Source organism: Canis aureus, chromosome 15 (assembly GCF_053574225.1).
Source record: "Canis aureus isolate CA01 chromosome 15, VMU_Caureus_v.1.0, whole genome shotgun sequence".
NCBI lineage: Eukaryota > Metazoa > Chordata > Mammalia > Carnivora > Canidae > Canis > Canis aureus.
Window position 1 is genome coordinate 48,134,893 of NC_135625.1, and position 20,474 is coordinate 48,155,366.

At 43.5% G+C, this 20,474-nt stretch overlaps 1 protein-coding gene across 4 annotated transcripts in view; it reads right to left on the bottom strand.

Annotated features, from left to right (window-relative positions):
- Positions 1-20,474, bottom strand: part of RBM33 (RNA binding motif protein 33) — a 137,897-nt gene that overhangs the window by 15,538 nt on the left and 101,885 nt on the right. For 3 of the 4 annotated variants that reach the window (XM_077849539.1, XM_077849538.1, XM_077849540.1), the window contains one exon: positions 3,048-3,257. In XM_077849539.1, the coding sequence (XP_077705665.1) occupies positions 3,048-3,257 (210 nt within the window). The remainder of the gene's footprint in view (positions 1-3,047; positions 3,258-20,474) is intronic. The other variant, XM_077849541.1, reaches the window with a different exon arrangement.

Here is a 20,474-nt window from a genome sequence, read left to right on the forward strand (position 1 = left end):
CCTCTGCAGGGTAGCAGTGAAATGAAGGCACCAAAATTCCTCTTGGGAAGTAAGTTTTTGAAAAGTACAAAAAGATATTACAAGAGATATCACACTGGAAAACACATCAAAAAATGCATGCAAACCACATCAATAAGATAAAGGATAAAAACCATATGATTATTTCAATATGCAAAGAAAGCATCTGACAAAGTACAACATCTATTCATGATAAGAAGCAACAACATAGGTCTAGAGGGAATATACCTTAACATGATAAAGGTTATATATGAAAAACCCATAGCCAACATCATCCTCAATGGGGAAAAACTGAGAGCTTGCCTCCAGAGGTCAGGAACAAAACAGGTTCATTGTCACCACTTCGATTCATCACAGTACTGGAAAGTCCCAGCCTCAGCAATCAGACAAGCAAAAGAAATAAAAGGCATCCAAACTGGTAAGGAAGAAGCAAAACTCTATTTATAGATGACATGATACTACATATAGAAAACCCAAAAGACTCCAACAAAAAACTACTAGAACTGATAAATGAACTCAGTAAAGTCGGAGGATACAAAATCAATGTATAAGAATCTACTGCATTTCCATATACTAATAATGAAACAACATCACGAGATATTAAGAAAACAATCTAATTATCGTGAACAAAGGAAGAAAGGGTATCCAGTGGGAAAAAGTCTCTTCAACAAATGGTGTTGGGAAACTGGACATCCACATGCAGAAGAAAGAAAGTGGACCACTTTCTTAGGCCATACACAAACATATACTCAAAATGGACTAAGGACCTAAATGTGAGACCTGAAATCATAATCCTAGAAGAGGTTACAGGCAGTAATTTCTATGGCATTCGCAATAGCGACATTTTCCTAGATGTATCTCCTGAGGCAAAGCAAGCAAAAGCAAAATTAAACTACTGGGAGTACATCAAAATAAAAAGTTTCTGCACTGTGACGGAGATGGCCAACAAAACTACAAGACAACCCTACAGAATGGGAGAAGATATTTATAAAGGGTGAGTATTCAAAATAGATTAAAAAAACACAATTCAACACCCCCCCAAAAAAATAATCCAGTTTAAAAATGGGCAGAAGACATGAACAGACATTTCTCCAAAGACGACATCCAGATGGCCAAAAGACACATGAATAGATAGATGTCAACACTGCTCATCATCAGGGAAGTGCAAATCAAAACCACGGTGAGCCACCTGACACCTGTCAGAACGGCTAAAATCAAAAACAAATAGGTACACTACAGAAGCAGCCCAAATGTCTCAGACAGATGAGTGGATAAAAAAGATGTGGTGTAATATATACACCTGGAATATTATTCAGCCATAAAAAAAGAATGAAATCTTGCCATTTGCAATGGTGTGGATGGAGTAAAGAGAGTATTATGCTAAGTGAAGTCAGTCAGGGATAGACAAATACCATACGATCTCACTCTTTATGTGGGATGTTAAGAAAGAAAAGAAATGTACAAAGAAAAAAAGAAACCAAGAAATAGACTCTTAACTCTAGAGAACAAACTGATGGTCATCAGAGGGGAGGTGGGTGGGGGAAAGGGGATTAAAAGTGCACTTTTGGGGATCCCTGGGTGACTCAGCAGTGCCACCTTTGGCCCGGGGCGTGGTCCTGGAGTCCTGGGATCGAATTCCGCATTGGGCTCCCTACATGGAGCCTGCTTCTCCCTCTGCCTGTGTCTCTGCCTCTCTCTCTCTCTCTCTCTCTCTCTCTCATGAATAAATAAGATCTTAAAAAAAAAAGTGCACTTTTCATGACGAACACTGAGTAATATAAGGAATTGCTGAATCACGATACTGTCCATCTGAAACTTAACAATGTATGTTAACACCACACTAGAATTTTTTAAAAAAATTGTTAAGTAAAATTGGCTGGATACCAGCAATAAATAAGTATTCTTATATTCAGGCTAGAAGTTATAATATTAATAATAATATCCTTTACCCAATGGTTACTTATACACCAAGGACCATGCTTTTTATATGTATCTTCTTATGAAATCTTCCCAAGAGCCCACATAAGCCAGGAAAGACGAAGGTTTTAGACGTGCACAGCTGTATGGGGGAAGGGGCCTCTAACGTCTCAGCCCAACTGAAGCCAGTTTAGACTGCGGCAACCTTCAAAGACGGGAGATAAGACTTAATGTCTATACTCGTCTTCTGTTGCAAAAAGGGAATAATTTCATTTGCTCCTACATCATCAAGAGCTTATGATATAATATATACTAAGTAATTTAAATATTTCAAAGACCCCAAATGGCTTTCATATTAATATGATTACTACTTAGTATCAGTAAAAGAACAAGTAGAGAGATGGGAATATCTAGTAGACTGCCGAGCTTTCTAGAAGAACTCAAAGCAGATGTTGCTGCCCTGCTTCCTTCCTTACATAATTCCATCAGACAAGGGGCATCTGACCTATGCACCCAGAGGGGACTTCACTGTCAGGCAGAGAGGCGAAGGCTTTGGGGAAGCCACAAGGAGGGCTCCCCAACCAGCTGAGGGGAAGGGCACCCTACTACAGGGATCTAACAGGACAAGGTGGACACTCCTCTCCTAGGGAAGACTTTAAATTCTTATCATGTTCTTCACACACGGTCCTTCACCCCCAAAGGGCTTGCTTTCCCACCAGGGACCTGGGCAATGGTTCTCTGTCTGCGGAGTCTGGCAAACCAGCAACCTGGGGAAGGAAATGTACAGGACTGGGATCTGCGAGCACAGGCTTGTCTCCAGAGCAGGGCCAGAGCTGCAGCGAACCACCACACCCCCGGTTGTGTGGGCTCTCCAAGTTGTCCCATTAAAAAGTCACGAGGGGAAAGTGCTTTTGTGAACACATTTACTTTCAAAGCCAGAACAAAGGAAATTATGGCTCATTTCTTAATTTACTTGAGCCCTCCTACTGTGCATTAGACACTCGTATCTGAGAACTGTCCAGATGTTGACCACTGTGACTAGTAGGACATCTACGCATTCCCGGCACTCAGGCATCATGTGCCCACGGCGCGGCCCAGGTAACAGGCAATACCTTCTTGGCCGGATGAACTCCCTGGATGCTCTTGATGCCTGGGGGGCCGGCCGAGTGCACGTGGGAGCCCACCGGCGGGTGCTGGGGCTGCTGAAGAGCCCCCTTGGTCAGCGTCACCTTGCGGGCGGGCTGCTGTCTCACTTCTGGGGGCTGCGGGAGCCGCTGGGGCTGGCCCTCAGGGTGAAAAAAGCCGTCGCTCTCTCCTCCCTGCTGAAACAAGGCAGCGAGCTGGTCAGTACCCGCATGGCCAGGCGGCCTTCCCCAGCATCGGGGAGTCCGCCTCAGCGCTCAACTGAGAGCAAAACTATTTCAAGCAGGTGAGAAACCAAACCTGTCATTTCACTAGAGCCACTAAGGAAATTCCTCATCTGACAGTGTTTGGGTTTTAATCATATCTTTGAAATTTAAAACACGAAGATCTTTAATTACAGGATCCACTCAAGAGGTCTGTGATTAAAGTAAATGCTGTTTAGCTCACTGAAAGACTGCTTAACTTTAAAAATACATCATACTCAAAATGTATTTGCCATTTTCAAGAGCATTCTTGTTAAAATCTGAGTTTGCACAGGCAGTGGTTTAAAACTTTTAACCCATTTTCAGACCTAATTCCAGGTGGACTGTCTTCGGGACGCATCTCTCTGGCTGTGGCCATAGGCCTGGAGACACAGCACTGACCCCTGGTTCTCTCCTACCCCCCTGCCTCCCGCTGAGACGCCAAGTGCCTCATCCTAAGGAGTCAGTGATTTCAGAGGAGGGAATCGTGGGCCCTATTATCAGCTTTAGGAGTATGAGAAATCTAACTTTTGAGTTTTACTAACAATCCTTCATTTCTTGACCTTAAAATTGTTATGATGTCACTCAGACCATGAGTCCCCAAATTGAGACTGGACTAATCAATCTCCCCCAGAGACGTGGTCTTCACTGGACAGTCAGGAAGTTTTCAATCAGCACTAAAGAGCAGGCCACACACAGGGAAGGTCAGAGCATTTGCATGACAAGACCCTAACTTTTCCCCTTAGGGAGAGCCACCTGCCTCAACCCATCCTTTTCTTTTGCCAATAACTTTCTTGCTCCATCCTCCTTCTATAAAAAATCTTTCTTTGTGTACATCTCCTGGGAGCCTCCTCTGCTTGCTGTCCAATTCATAAATATTTAATAAAGCCAATTAGATCTTTAAAAGGTTCTCAAAGTTTTGCTATTTAACACATTCACACTGTACTATTTATGTTCACGATACCACAAGGCAGCATAAGAAAATCTCTCTGGATGGTGCCTGTTGGCTAGGTTCAATGTTAAATGCAGTGTCTCTCCAAAAGAGTAGCTGGTGACCAAAAAGTAAGTGTGGATAGCAAGAAAATCCTCTTTGCCCTCCTAAGTCACGAAATCTGAACAGCAACAGATGTGTGAGAGTGAACAGTAAGATTCTATCCCTGGTCAGCACAGGAGGTGGGCTCAGTGGGCAGCGCTCTGCCCTCGCGGCCTGCTCTGCGGCCCCTGTGATCCAAAAGGAACTGGGTGGCAGGCACTGAGGGGGGGCACTTGACAGGATGAGCACTGAGTGTTATACTATGTATGTTGGGAAATTGAACTCCAATAAAAAAATATACACATAAAAAAAAAACAAAAGGAACTGGGTGAATGAGCTCAGCAGCAGCCCTTGTACTCTGTGCTCTCTCCCCTCTAAACTTATCTTTTAGAGACAGTTTAATGGCATAAAGTGAAGGGACAGGGGCTGGAGCAAGATAGGTGTAGATAAGATTAGTGTAAAAACTGCCCAAAGTAATTGGGACCCAAGAAAAATGAGATTAAAAATGTCACATGTGGCAGGGTTTTTGGCTACAGCGACATGAAGAGGATAGCAAATCTCCTCCCCCCAAGACAAATATTTAACTGGACAAAACCATCCAGAACAAGCATTTCAGGTCTCTGGGAATGAACAATAGTCAAACAAGACACAGAGCAGCACCTGGTGCAGGGCCATCTTTGCTCCTCAACAGGGCTCCCCAGCCGACCCAGACGGCAGAGCTGGTGTGGCCTGCAGGCCTGAGGAGCCCTGCAGCACAAGCAGGGCAGTCAGCACAGTCAGGACGAGCAGCCACCTCAGAGGGAAGGGAATGGGGAACACCCACCGAACCGTCAGCCCCCGTCCTTTCTGGAACAATAGTCAACCAGCCAGTAATCTGAGAAACAGAATGAGAAATCTTGGAAATGAAAGAGCTCTCCACCGGTGCCAGGGAGCCAGGGAAGCTCATGGGTGTGCGAGGGCCCAAGGGGGTGGGTAGGAAGGGCAAGTGCTGCCCCACTCACAGACCACTGGCCAATCTCTTCCTGAATGACCGACCAGCCGACCAACAAGCTATGTAACAACATGCTCAAACCACAGGAAGCCAGGCTAAGAAATGAAAGAATAAAAAACTGATAAAAAATTCTTCTGAATAAAAACACAACATATCAAAATCTAAAGCAGTTATGTCAGAAAGGAAAATAAATCTGAAACCAAGAACCTGAGCTTTTATCTCTAGAAGCTGGGGAGGGCGGAGGATCCAATCCAAAATACAAGGAAGGAAACGGTAAGATACAGCAAAAAGCAATGACTAGGAAACAGAAAAATAGAGAAAAATTAATGAAACCAAAAGTTGCATTTTTGAGATCAACAGAACCGATGACCTCTAACGATCAAGAAAAAGGAAGGGTGCCAAAGACCACAGTCAGAAATAACAGAGCCGTTATCACCACAGCCCCTACCAAAATGAAAAAGGACGTCATGACCAGCTTTATACCAAGTCAGGCCACCGAGGTGAAATGAGACTTTCACCGAGGTGAAACACCAAAACAGATTCAAGAAGAAAGAGAAAATCTGAAAAGACACTGAGGTGGTAGTGAAAACCCCCCCGCAAAGAAAAAGCCAGATGAACTTCCTGGTGAACCTTGTCAGAGCCTCTTTCAGAAAAGAGAGGGGGAGGAAGAACCTTCCTACTTGCCCTCTGAGGCTGGCATGACCCAGATGGAAACGCTGAAGACCTCCCAAGAGAGGCAAGCCACAAAAGAACATCCTCAACAAATGTGCATGAGGAAAGTTCTGTACTAGAGCATCATGCACCGTGAGCAAGCACTGTTTAGCCCAGGAATGCAAGGCTGGTTGTACACTGGCAAACCACGTCATCGCCTGTACTGGTGCAGCAAAAGCATTCTCAATTAAAACTCTCAGCAAACCAGGGATGGAAGGAACCTCTGTCGACTCATAAAGGGCATCCCCTACAAATGGGCAGCTCACATCATGCTTGGTAATGAAGACTGAGTGCTTTCTCCTAAGGACCACTTATGTTCACACTGTCCCCACTGGTCAGGGACACTCAGTTTACCTATTTGTCACCTGGGGAGAGTTCTAATCCTAGCCATCCTGGGCTTAAATCCAGAACCATCCATTTTGGACTCTGTGGAGCTGGGATCTCGACATGAGCATATTTTAAAGGCTCTGTGGGTGATGGCTGTGCAGATAAGGCTGTGGATGGCTGAACCAGACAGGTGCCTCCTGACCTGCCATGACTCTGCCTCCAATAAGTGCATTATCACTGCCAGCTGAGAGTCATTCCTACCTTACAGAGAAAGATCCCCAAATGAAAATGGAAACACTGTGGGAAAGATAGGCCACGCTACAAGACCACAATCCACAGAAACATTTCAGCTGCTGGTCTGTGTTTCTCAAAGCTGCTCCCCAGGTCTTCCACTCAAGGTGGAAGTTGGTGCCCGAGCCAGGCAGGGGTGGCCTATCCTAGGTGCACAAGGTTTCAAAGTCCTTACCTTGAAAAGCTATGTGACCTCTGTTTTTTGGATATGTTTGAATTTTTCTTTTCTTTTAAAGAGGGCATGGGGAGTGGGACAGAGGGAGAGGAAGACTCTCAAGGAGGCTCCATGCCCAGCACCGAGGCTGACATGGGACTCAATCCCACAACCCCGAGATCGTGACTGAGTGGAAATCAAGAGTCAGACACTTAACCAACTGAGTTACCTGGGTGCCCTTTGAATTTTTCTATACTATAAAATTGAAAACCTTAAGGACATATACCACATATCCTCATCTTTCTCAAGAGCCAGGGATCCATTACTAACTTATTTAAAATCCTGAAATTGCATTAGTATGAGATTCATGTATTTCCTATGCATATGTTGAGAAAAACATTCCTCTTTTTCCCATGCACTGACACTTCACACGAAGTCCCAGGTCCTACAAGACGCCGATGTCAGGTGCAGGCGTAGCCAGCCCCGCAAATTCTCCACACAGCTCAGCTACACAAGAGTCTACTGATTGATTGATTGATTCTCCAACTTCCACCCTTTTCACCCACATGAGTAAATGAACTGGCTAGGTCCTGGTTAGCTCTAAGGGAAAGCCTTCTACTGTAGGGACTTAAGGGATCTAAATAAACTCCCTGGAAGCCGACCCGATGAACAGTTCAAGGATTCCTAAAGCACATGCTACGCTATAAGCATCTATAAAAACAAGAGGTTTAGACCTCATCAATCTATTTTGTTCACTATGCCCAAATTTCTTGTCCATGCCAAAGGCCTGAGGTATCTACTGAATAAATCAGTAACTAGTGCATGGTACTTTTAAAAACTGAGTAATTCTCAATGTGCTACAAAAAAGTTGATGGTATAAGGACGCTAGGTTACAGCCACTGTCAATTAGGACACAGATTATTTCCTCAACGTCACTATGAGGCTAAATAGGGCAGCTTTCAAGGCAGCAGTACTACCCTGTGCATCAGAAACAATTATGCCACGCTGCAGAGCAGATAATTAGCTGCTACATACGACCTAAAAAGGGTGATATTCACATGGACAGACAGAATGAATATTGCCATCTTATTTTGCTTTCTCAATCCAAGGCTAAAAACAAGATAATCTAGGTAGTGAACTTTAATTTAAAAAGAAGAGCTCCCCATCGAAAGACGAATGGATAGAAAGAAGATGTGGTTTATGTATACAATGGAATATTACTCAGCCATTAGAAACGACAAATACCCACCATTTGCTTCAACGTGGATGGAACTGGAGGGTATTATGCTGAGTGAAGTAAGTCAATCGGAGAAGGACAAACAGTGTATGTTCTCATTCATTTGGGGAATATAAATAATAGTGAAAGGGAATATAAGGGAAGGGAGAAGAAATGTGTGGGAAATATCAGAAAGGGAGACAGAACATAAAGACTCCTAACTCTGGGAAACAAACTAGGGGTGGTGGAAGGGAAGGAGGGAGGGGGGTGGGGGTGAGTGGGTGACGGGCACTGAGGGGGACACTTGACGGGATGAGCACGGGGTATTATTCTGTATGTTGGTAAATTGAACACCAATAAAAAATTGATTTATTAAAAAATAAAATAAAATAAAAAGAAGAGCTCCACCAAAAGTAAGATATTCTAACGAGTCTATGTTGAGGTATACAATGTATATATGTATCTGGATGATGAATATAGAATACTGGTGGTAACCTGATGATTTTTAAACTGGGAACCAAATTGAGAACAGACGTTTAGTCAAGAAATACTCCAAATAATAAAAATTCTCTTCATTGTTACTTTGAGTAAGAGACTGGTGCTAGTTACTATAAGAGACTATAATGTCAGATAAAAACCCTGAAAAACAAAGTTCTGAACTTTTATCTACCTTTCTAGAAAAGTTTACTCTTTAAAGCTTTATCCCCAAAGTTTAGGAAAAACAGGTACCACAGAAGCCTCTCCGTTCCTCATTTGTGAAGAGAAAAACTTAACTTTCCTTATGTAGAATGGAGCATGAAAGCTTGTGACATCAAGAAAGGGTCCCAGTCATGGTGTACAAGGCCTCCTTTAGGGTTTTCTAAGAAATGATGATAATACCATTTCTAGAAGTGGTTCTCCTCTCCTACCGCTCTGCCCCTGGGCCCAATCTCAGGGCCACAGGGTCTCTGTCCTCCTCCTCGCCTGGCCTGCATCCTCCTTGTCCTCGGAAGTCCACCCCCCTCCCCCCCCCCCCCCCCCCCCCCCCCCCCGCGCCCCGCATTACCCTCCTGCCCACCACGTGTTAAGTGCTTTGTGCTTCACAGCAGTAACCACCAAAGCCATTCTGTTCACCATTAGCTGGAAGGGGAGCCCCACGGGAGGCACTGGTCCCCAAAGCATCCTCAGATGAGAGAATGAGCAGGTGGATGATAAACACTTGTTGAGCAAACGATGCACACAGAAAGGGGGATATTTCAGGCAGCGATTATGACTAATGTCCAGCTTTTAAGAAAAACCATTCCTATTACTTTTTTATTGGAAAGTGGGAGGAAGCCCTGGATAAGCTCTAGAGGTGCTCATATTTTAATCAATTTTTTATACCTTCCATAGCTGTAAATAACATGCTCTAGAGCAGAAATTTCCAAGGCATTCCTAGGATCCTGATCACCAAGAGTTTTGGTAGGATTAACATAACCCACTTTCAGGAGGGCGGGAGGAGTTAATGTTTCTGGAATGTCTGCAATGTGACAAGAAGTGTTCTGGGTTCTGTAGAGACATCTTTTCCTTAACTCCTCCCTTCAAGGTAAATACTATTATCCTCATTTTGCAAAAGAAAAGCCAGGCCCTTGGTCCCCAGGTACCTGCGGGGACTTCCTGTGTCTGGGGTCCCACAACACTTCCCACCTGAGACTACACATGAAAACAACTGTTTCCAGCAAACATGGAAACAAAAAAGTCTAGCCCCTCATGCAACTGCATGAAGGATCACTGTGATGCTGTGCTTTTGTGTACCACACAGATGAGCACTCAAGGCTTAAATGTAAGTTCAACAAGTTAGTCCATTTTGTAAGAAAAACAGAGAGGTTTCCTTTTCTCAATGCAGAAAACAATTATTCTCTTTCAAAAAAGTACAATGAGAATTACTCCAGTCAACACGTGGAAGATAGTCAATGCACTAATTAGTAGGTTGTGGCCAGGAGCACATTCTTAAGCAGTCAAGGAGAAGCAAACTGAAGAAGGCACCTTCCACTAGAAGTCTTCTGTAACTTATAGTTACAGCACGGAAAGAGGTCCTAAAATCCTTGGTACTTAACTATGTAAATATGAAAATACTGTTACATTCAAAATAGGAATTCCAGAAACCTATTAGCGTTAATGTGAGTAAATAACTGTTCCTTTGTGGATGGCAAAAGACGTCCTCTTCAAAAAAAAAAAAAAGTCCGTTCACTCTGAAAGTGAATCTCTCTCCAGGTGGCCTAGCTGCTCCCTTTCTAATTACCTAAACTGTAAGGTGTGTAGATGCGATTTTAAGTATCTTCTACTTCCTCTAAACAGAGATGAGGTTAAAGAAGTCTGGCCTTAGACCAATGCAGAAATGTTTCGTTGGTTGTCTCCACAAGTGATTCTCTTTTAATGAATACTGTAAAAATGTCTTTTCAGAGTAGTTGTTCTTTTTTAAATATGAAGTACTACCTGAATTAAGTAAGCCCAGGGAATACTTTTTATCAGCTTAATCATTACCAAAAAATGAGGTTTGTAGCCAGCAACATTAGCAGGACAAATTTATTTATAACAAATGGCTTAAATGTATAGATAAAAAATGCCTATTGATACTGTCAGGGCTTCTTGCAATTTGACAGATCAAATCTTATTTTCATTCTTAAACCCCATGAAGAAGTGATATCACTGACTTGCATTCACTAGTGAGCAAATTGATTAATCCCTCTCTATAGAAATCTCAACTCTTGATTACAACTATCAGACGTTAAGCAGCATTATTCTAGAGTGACAACACTTGACAAATTCCCCAACCATTTTTCTCAGCTTTTGTGGCCCTGCTAGCTTGTATTAACCCTGATGAAAAATTAATTTCCCTTATCTTCTTCTAAACCCCAAAATCCAAATCCGCCAAACTGGCAACTCTTTCTGTAAAGGTATTATGAAAACCTCTAAAAGATTAATTGCATGTCTTCAGGTGACATTAAATTAATTTCTGTACTCATGACAGACATTTGATACTCCGTACTGAGAGGACAGATAACATTGTCAGGACACACACAAGGACAGTGGTTAGGGTCCCAGGGCAGCCTCTTATGAATTCTCCTTCCGATAAGGCCCACTTCACTGTCATGGCAATGCTGCTGATCTTACAGCCCACAGACCGCACGGAACAGGTTTCTATTAACTGCAACAATGCCATGCCTGGCCCTGTAATCTTTAGAAAAAAAGCTCACTCAGAATCTGGACAGTAAATGATATGCATGCTACATGAAGTTTCTAAATATAAATACATTTAAGGGTCTATTTTGTCTTTGAAGACCACTGTTTCAAGGAGAAAAGGTAGAAAAAAACAAACAGGCTAACATTTTTTTCCAGGTCTCTAGGTCAATTACCTAATTAATTAAACTGTTGCAACAGAATAGGAAGTAAGAATATTTTACCTCTGCAGTGTCCCTGGATTCTCTGCAATCAACGATCCTTACATATAGTAAGGATGCAAAACAGGTAAACAACTCAAGTCTAAAATGCTTCCCGTAAACTTATAGTAATGGGTCCCACATGAGTTGAAGTGAAGCAAAACCCACAAGGTCATAGAGACAAGGCACACAGACCACATAAGTGCCTGGGACTCCTGAAGTAAAAGGATCTGAATGCATACACAGTGGCTTTTACGATATGGGGCTAACAGGACACCATACCTTGAGTGCCTCCCTCCCCACCATTCTACCTTTCTGACATGAGTCAGGTTTGGGGAAATCTTTAAAAACCAAAGTTAACTGGCCTTTGAGGCCCTGAGCCTCTGGCGGCTGGCCAGGGAGGGGAGGATGGACCTCCTGCCCCAGGACTCTCCCACCTCTCTTGCATGAATATGTATATGAATTATTTCTGATTCAAACATTTATTTTACTCCCCAACATCATACCCCTAAAAAAAAAAAAAAAAAAAAAAACTAACATAGACTGATTCATTACAACCAATTTCTGTCCTCTAATGAACAATTGATGATTTTGCCCAAATTTAGTGGTCACAATGTTTAAGAATGCTTTAAAAACCGTTTCTCTGAAAGTTATTAATTCTGTCCACTAAAGCATTTTACAGCTCTTAAAAACAACTATTTATATATGATAGTTTCTCCTCGGAAGTTTCTGGAATATACATATTCTCAAACACTTGACTAATCAGAATTTATGCCCGAAGTCTCTTCCTCTCTTCCGCTAGCTGCCTTCAGGTCCTTTTGCTGCTTATGAGCACCTGACACAGAGAAAGGACTCAGCAATCAACGAGGCCCTCCTGCCCCACCCAGAAGGACAGAGCCAGCAAGGCAAGAGTCTGGGCTAACCCTCACCCCCCGCCTTCCTGGCCCCCTCACCTGGGTTAAAGGAGCCTCTCCTACACTCAGTTTCCTTGATAGTCTGGTCTTCCCAGAACCCTTCTATCACAACTGAATGGCAGCTCTGTCCGCTCGTACCTCACTTCCCACCTCCCCCCAACTCATTTCTTCCTGCCCTCAAGCACATCTCAGCTCCCAGAGCCTGCCTGACACTGTGGCAGGAAGTTAGCTGCTGCCAGAAATCAAGCCAGTCAGGAGAGCTGCGCCCTCTATGCTGGTGAGGCAGCTCAGCACAGCTCATGGGGTGTCCTCCACAGCATGGGACACGCCCTGCCCTGGCTGGGGCTCCACACAAGGACACCAAGGTCCTCACACACACACCTGGCACTCGACACAACCCAAAAAGTGCCAAACAGTATGTACCATATAAGCCCATTCTGTACACTGGATAAAGGAGTTTTTGCAAGGGAAGCGCAAATGTGAGCATGAAAAGAAGACCAGAGGAATTAGGAACAAGGATTAGCGCTATTTTTGTTTTTCCCCATTTTTCTAATGGGTGCTGTCTAAATGTCTACAACAAACAGCTATTACTTTTATAATCAGAAGTATTCACGGAAAAAACAGTTCTAATTCCTTCTTTGACATTTCATTAAAAAAAAAAAAAAAACCATACACAATGTCCAAGTTTTTAAAGGGAGAAGATACTTTCCCAATTACTTCAACAAATTTTTAAAAATAATTTATAATGTTCCTGAAACTATCCTAAATCCTGGACACAAAAAGTGAACAGAAGAACAAGCCCAGCCTCAGTGAGGAGCAGTAAGGAGACAGCTCCGCAAACCCGAGGCCATGCTCGGCAGGCAGTGAGTGCAGGACAGGCAGCCAGTGGGCCAGAGGCAGGAAGCAGGGCACTTCCAGAGAGCAGGAGGCAGTGAAGGTGACCAATCCCAACCCTTCCTTCTCTACGTAGGAGTTACAACAACTCCTCAAAGTGGGAGTCCCCTAAGGGTGACATATGGCTCCAGGAGGAACACTTCTGTCTCTAAATGCAACGCTCAGGAGCTGTACCTATAACTTCCTGTGTATTAACGTCAAAAGTAGAGCCTCAAAAAAAACCCAGCAAGTTATGACTAGTTTAGAAATATGTTTTTAAAAAATGAGGTTCAAGTACTAGTTATACCTCTGCTAAAACTTTCCAATGGCTCCCAGGGCTCTAACAATCAAGATTTGAGACCTAGAAGAGCCCGTAAAACCCGTGTCCAGACTTACTTGCTCTCTGCTCTCTGGCAAAACTGGCCTTCCTATAGCTAGAAAACTGTCCATAACTTCCCGGCCATAGGACCTTTGTCTGTGCTCTCCCCTATCTGCCTAGAAGGCTCTTTCCTTTTCCCCTGCCCTCCTTGCTTCACCTCTACACTCAAAGTCACTTCTCTAGGTCTCCCTATCTTACTTCTCACAACACCTGTCAGGGGCTGCTTTTACCTGCATTCATGACACATCCTGAGCTTGCGCAGCACCTGGTCTATTGAGCACTTCCTACTTGCCCTATGCAGCTCACGCAGATGCACACAGGGCTCCTCAGCCCCAAGGTCTATCCAGTGGACAAGCTCTACCACAGCTGCCCTGCTCATGAACGCTAGCACCAAGGCAGAACCTTTACCCAAGAGTGACATGAAGAAGTGACAGTGCCTCCTAGCAACAGCTGCCAATAAGCCTTACCAAAGCGTGCACTAAACAGAACAAAACGCAGAACTACAACTTCGGATCCCTGCACGTGCCAAGTCCACCTGGCCCCTGCCATGGATGGGGAGGAGCCCTCAGAGACCCACCGCGCCACTCCCTCACCTTCCTCTTAGTATCATGCACCTCAGTCACTGCCAAAAAAACATGCCTTGGCTAGCCTCCTTGTCCCAAAACCCTCATTTTTACTATTTAAATGGTGACCACGAATTCCCTCAGAATTCTCACACAGAACAATTCAAAAAATAAACTCTATACAGCAAAAAGTGTACTTTTTTCATGTCAACAACCTGTTACATGAACGTACTATAAACAGAATTTCTTTCTGATCCATCCTTCTGCCTTTGGAACTGCCTGGAGGGCTGGGCATGTGCGGACAGGGCCCAGAGCAATGATCCTCAGGGAGCACACCTGGCGCCTGGCTCTCCACTACAGGGGGCTGAGCAGACAAAGTCCAGCGTGAGCCTGATCATCTTCTGGCACCAGATGTAAAGACGTGTTCAAAGAGTGATGGAGACACATCAACAAACAGAGCCAGCCTGAAGTGGCTCTCACCAGCCAATCCAGGACAATTCAAACATCAAAACCAACAATGACAGTAACAGTTCACTGGATAAAATAAAAGTCCATAAGCCCATATTACTCTAAATAAAAGCAGCAATAAGAAAGCAAGAGAAAACAGAAAGCTATTACAGTAAGCATACAGAGTGAGTGCTGGTGGGATAAACACACCAGGGCTTGCTATAAATGGTGGAAATCTGACAAGAAATGAGATGCTTCCACAGTCTCAAAGTATCTTCTCATAAAGTACTTATCAATTATAAAGTGTAGGATTGTAACCCTAGGGAGAGAGACCTGGTAAACACCACCTTGCTCAAGTAATCCCAGCTGCCGACACTGGACAGACACATCAGGTGCCCCCCCGACAGGACCCACAGAGGACACGATGTCCTTCCGTGGGGTTCCCACCCAAAGCGCACAACCTGCAAGTCTGCATGAGGAGAAGTAAGAGAATCCCAAATTGAAGGACATGTGACAAGATAATCAGCCTCCCCTCTTTAAAAGTCAAGAGCAAAACACACAAAGGCAGAGGCACTGTCCCAGAGTCGTGGGGACTATAAATACAACACACTGTGCTGCGCCGGGGACGAGAGAGGAATGCTGTGTCCACACGGAATCTCCCAAGTTCTGATGTGGGTACCTGTGGCTGTGCAAGAAGGCAGCCCACTGCTCAGGAGACGTGGCAGGTGTGGGAGTGTGAGCGAGGGTAGAGAGCAACAGCGGCAACGCGAACATGACAAAACAAACTGGTGAATCTGATAAAGGGTGTGCAGGAGTTCCTTATACTATTTTTGCAACTTCTCTTAAACTGTAATTACATCAGAATAATATGTCCTCCACCGAACACAGAAAATCAGGTCTGTACATGTTACCTCTCCTACCAACTCCCTACAGAAATCTGACAGTAACTTCTGAGCAGGGAGGAATCTACAAGTACAGTCCAACCCCCAAAAGCAAGCTCACAAAAATAAATTGGGACCTTTCGCAAGCAGCATTTTGACAGCCTTTTAAAAATAAAATACAAGAGTATCACAATTGGACAGCTGGCTTTCCTGCTGAGACATTCTGCACTTCTCCCATTTCTCTGTGTGGCCAGCAGAACAAAGGACTGTTTACTTAATTTGCTGCCAAATCCTTAAAAATTTTATTACCTCAATCAGAATAAAGCCACTGAATCCAGAGTTTGCTTTCATTTTCTTAAATAGCACTAGAAACTCCTGCTCTGAATAAGCCACTGCTCCTGCCTTGGTCACCAAGTAAAGGGTTGGTGGCCCTGGAGCTGCTTCCAGGGGCCAGGGCCTTGCACAGCTCCTTACCCCTGCTACCGTCTCAAGCCCCCAGCCAGCCTGTGGGAGCACGCCACACTCTCTGGAGGACACTGGGGCCTGCTGGGGCCACGAACCAAGGCTACCTGAAACCACAACCCAACATGCCCTAACCTGGACGCCAAGCTAAGCCCTGATTAAACTCCTTAATGAAGGAAGTGCCCATGACACATGCTTGTTCTAATTCTTTTTTTCTGGGGTGTGATCACAAAGGATGGCTGGATGACTATAATAAGTTTACACTGAATAAACACTTTATATTTTTGTGTTTGCTCTGATATTACTTAAATGGATTTTCTGCATTATGAATAAAATTATGATTTAAAAAGACTGCTCTTTTGGTTTCTGAAAATTAAATACTTAAATTAAGTAGCTTTCTGAGAAATGAGCAAATGGAAAATATTTCCATATTTTCAGTAATAAAAAGGAACCACTCCATCAAATAGAATTCTTCAGACAGATTACTTACATATAAGAAACACTCAGAAAGGAATATTAAGTTGTTCTGAAAGTATTCAACAATATTGAACACTCCTCATGAACTGCCACTTTACACAAACTTGCTCCTTTTGTAGTCTCATGTAGCAAAGCTAGACAACAAAATATGAGTGGGAAAACTAAAATTCATGCATATATCGATGAGGCTCACAACAAAGGTCTCTAAATTTAAATAGCAAATTCCCCTAGTTCTCACCCTAGTGCTTTATATATAAAATGTGACCTAATCTGATTTCTACGGAAATGTTCAAAGGTTCATCTAGAGCACATGGCAAGTTACAGCTGCACAGAGCTAGTAGACACCATCCCTCACTCCGCCGCCGGGCCAGGGGCCCTGTGTTACCCACATGGTAAGGTTCTAGAAGGGGAATGATGGAAACCCAGCAACTCTCCAGTCCGTTATTCAGAGCTGCTGCTATATGCCAATCCCAACACTTTTCTCCTACTCTAGAATCCTCATCACTCTCCAGTCACTAGTACTTGTGGTTGACAAGAAAAATGAAACCTAATCATCTCCCTTCTTCTAGAAGCCCCCACTAAAACTTTTCCCTATTAATTCTCTATTAATACGCACTTACTGGAAACAGTAGAATATTATCTCTGATGAAGAATTAAGTAACACTTTGGAACAAGGCAGCAGTAAAAACTGTTATAAATACTAGTAAAGAACCTCAGCTCTACCAATCAGTAGCTGGGTGGCTCTAGGGTACTAACACAACCTCTGAGACTGAATCTACTCACCTATAAAACAGGAATCAAAGTATCTACCTCACAAAGATGCTCTGAGGCTATGCTAAACATACGGTAAGCCAGATGACTATAGGGCATGAAATCACAGACTGCATTCCTGAAGGGGGCCTTAGGAGCATACCCAAAAGAAAGCAGGCTATGCATGGAGTGACCTCCATGTGCTAAAAGGCTCATTCACTCATTTCCACAATTCTTTTATAACCGCGTCCACAGTCTGGGGACCTGGAGACTGGGGTTCAGAGAAACAAACCGACAGCTCAGGGTCTCAGAGGATGGGTAACACATGCCTACCCAAACGAGGGTCCTCCTCACACAGAGTCACACTGTGTACGTGTCGCACGATCACAGACAGACAGAAGTACTCAGTCCTGGCGAGGGAGGGCCTCCACCGCTACCTTTCATGAAAGGAATTCCACAGCGACCAACCACCAAGAGGACGCCCACAGAGGGCCCCCAATGAAAGTGAAGAACCACTGTGAGCTTTACCATGACTCAGTTGCCACAACGGTGAGAACCAGTATCAACAAAGAATTTTTATTCAATTCTTTTTGAAAATGCTTCCTATGCCCATGATACATTAGCTATAACAAAGAGAAAGGATATAAAAGGACTAGAAATTCCCTTATACTGATTAGGGTGAACTAAAATCACTTTAAAAATAATATAATAAAAAGAAAGATTAAAACAACAACAACCTCGTTCGTATTTTTAAAAACCCAATTTAATATAATCCAAAGATAAATTGTTTGATTATAAATAATGAAATACAGAAAATAATAAAAGAGAACTCCATATTGATTCAGAATCGCCTCACAGGTAAAAGTACACCTAGAGAAACCTAATTAAGTTTTAAGGTATTTCCAATTCTGTATGTCAGAATAAGAGTTCCAAGACACTTTTGCTTTCCTTACAATCCTATGGATACCTATCTGAAATGTGATCACTGCCGGACCATATTCTAGCATGGCACTGTATACTGCCATAGTCCTGTGCCCTGTCTGGAGACCAAACAACAGAACTAGAGGAGGCGATTGAATGCAAAGAATAACTTAATTGCATATATCTGATGCCAGTTTAGGTTAGAAAGAAGTAAAGGAAACAAAACTGACTCTCTCCAGAATAATCTCTCTAGGAAACCTTATAAATACACTATATTGTGCTTCTGTACTAACAGGATGTACAGAAGTCCCGCGCTCACAACAAAACACAAGAACATCAACAGATGAGATGTTTTTACCTGAAGTGCATAAACAACACTAAGCTGGCTGTGCTAATAAGCCCATCAGAACCTTGCCAGGGCGCTAGCCAAGTCCTGGGTAGCCGAGTCCCAGGCACTAATACCATGGCCTGCGAGGAAAGAGAGCACCAGCAGGGGCAGAAACAACAGCCCCAGGAGATGCGAGCTCACCCATCACCTAATGAAATGGTTCCCTCCTCCCACCACCCACACAATTACGAACATGTTCTCTTAAGGATAGTCCTATCCACACACACAAAAACCCAAGGCTTTCAGGGAAATACTATTTTTCTGGTTCAGAGATACACCCAAGATGTATTTAATCCCTGGTAAATTGAAAGTTGTGAACATGCTACTGCAGGACTTGCTGGACTAAATTCTAAGATACAGAACATGTTGATTAAATAACTTAAAACTTGAAAATTAAAAAGAGAGCTAAAAAGTTGTTTCAAATTTTGGCAAATAGCTATTTTCACACAGAATTCCTGTTGTTTTTCTGTGTATTATAAAATTATACAGCATGATTCTGGGATACAGTCTAATAAAAAAAAATCTTTTTTCCCACTGGAAAAAAACAACAGCAAAAATTTAAGTAGAAAAATTCTTTTAAAGGATAAGTCCTTATTAGTTTGAAAGCTGCCAGCGCCCTGCACCTCCCAGCTTACGAGAGGTCCTCAGTTTACACCAGCCACAGCAGCACATGGCACCAACCATCAATGCCATAGGGAAAAGGCCTACTCCCAACCTTAGCCCTCTGGCCCCCTGGCCCCTCCTTATAAGTTCTTAACTCAAAAAAAAATGAGACACTGACAAAGCCTGCCTAAAACAAGGTCAAAACAAAAGACCACAGATACCATGAAAACTGCTGAATGCTTGGGTTCTCGCCTAAAGAAAACAAATTCATAAAACGATAAAACAAGCTGATATGATAAAGGACATCTGCTTACCCAACACCTGAACCACAATGAAGCGGGGGGGGGGGGGGGGGTAGAAAAAACAGGTTTGAAAAAATATTACTGGGTCTGCTGAAGATGGAATTCCCAATTCATATTACTCTATCAGATTTTTCTCGTATCACGTGAAAAAGTCACACTTTACAGACCAGGAAATAAAAGCAATAAAACTCAACTCATTAAACTACTAGCAATGAACTGTTCCTACTCCAGCACGGCAATGATCCTCTACGCCCCCCACCAAGTGCACAAGGGACCATGCCAGTCAACATCCTCTGGTTTAGGTGGTCTGCTCTGACCACCCGCATCCCCAGCTCTTCACTTCCTCAATGCACAATAGAGAGGGTGCATAGGCGGAGCACTGCTCCAGGGCATGGCCCACCCTGACACAGACAGTTGGCCATGGCACAGGTGAGTCACCCCCTGTGGGCAAGTCAAGAACATGTGGCAGGGCGAGAAAGCATGGATTCTACAGAGCTACAGAGCACTCCCTGATGGAGAATCTTCCGCTGTGCGAGTCTGTCTGCAGCAACTGCGTTCCTAACTTCTCTAAACCCAAGGACGGTGCCCCACTGAATATGATCTATAGGGGGAACCATCCAAAAGGAAAGAAACAAAGGAGGTGTGCTCCACTCCTGAAAACCTGCAGTAAGACCATACAGGACTTTCTTGAGAATCCTGTCGATTTTTTTTTTTTTCAACAAGGGAGATTAGCTTGACAAGAGGAGACAGAAAACAGTCTCCGAAACAACACTGCTTAAAAGGAGCCACACAACACACACGCCTGCCCCCCACCCACCACTGCTCACTGAATCTAAAGCTACACACAACAGATAAGTATACTTGTTTTGTGGCAAAGGAAATTTTATTTTTAAAATAAACTTGATGGTTTTGTCACAGATTATCTATAAAAGTAAGCTAAAACTGCAAAACATCTACCATGGGGACTGTCACACTGGCCTTGCTTTAAGACCCCAGACAGACCATGGAAACACAGGGCTCAGTGGAAAGGAAAATCGCAATGACAACCCTTGCACCCAACTGTGAGTAGTATG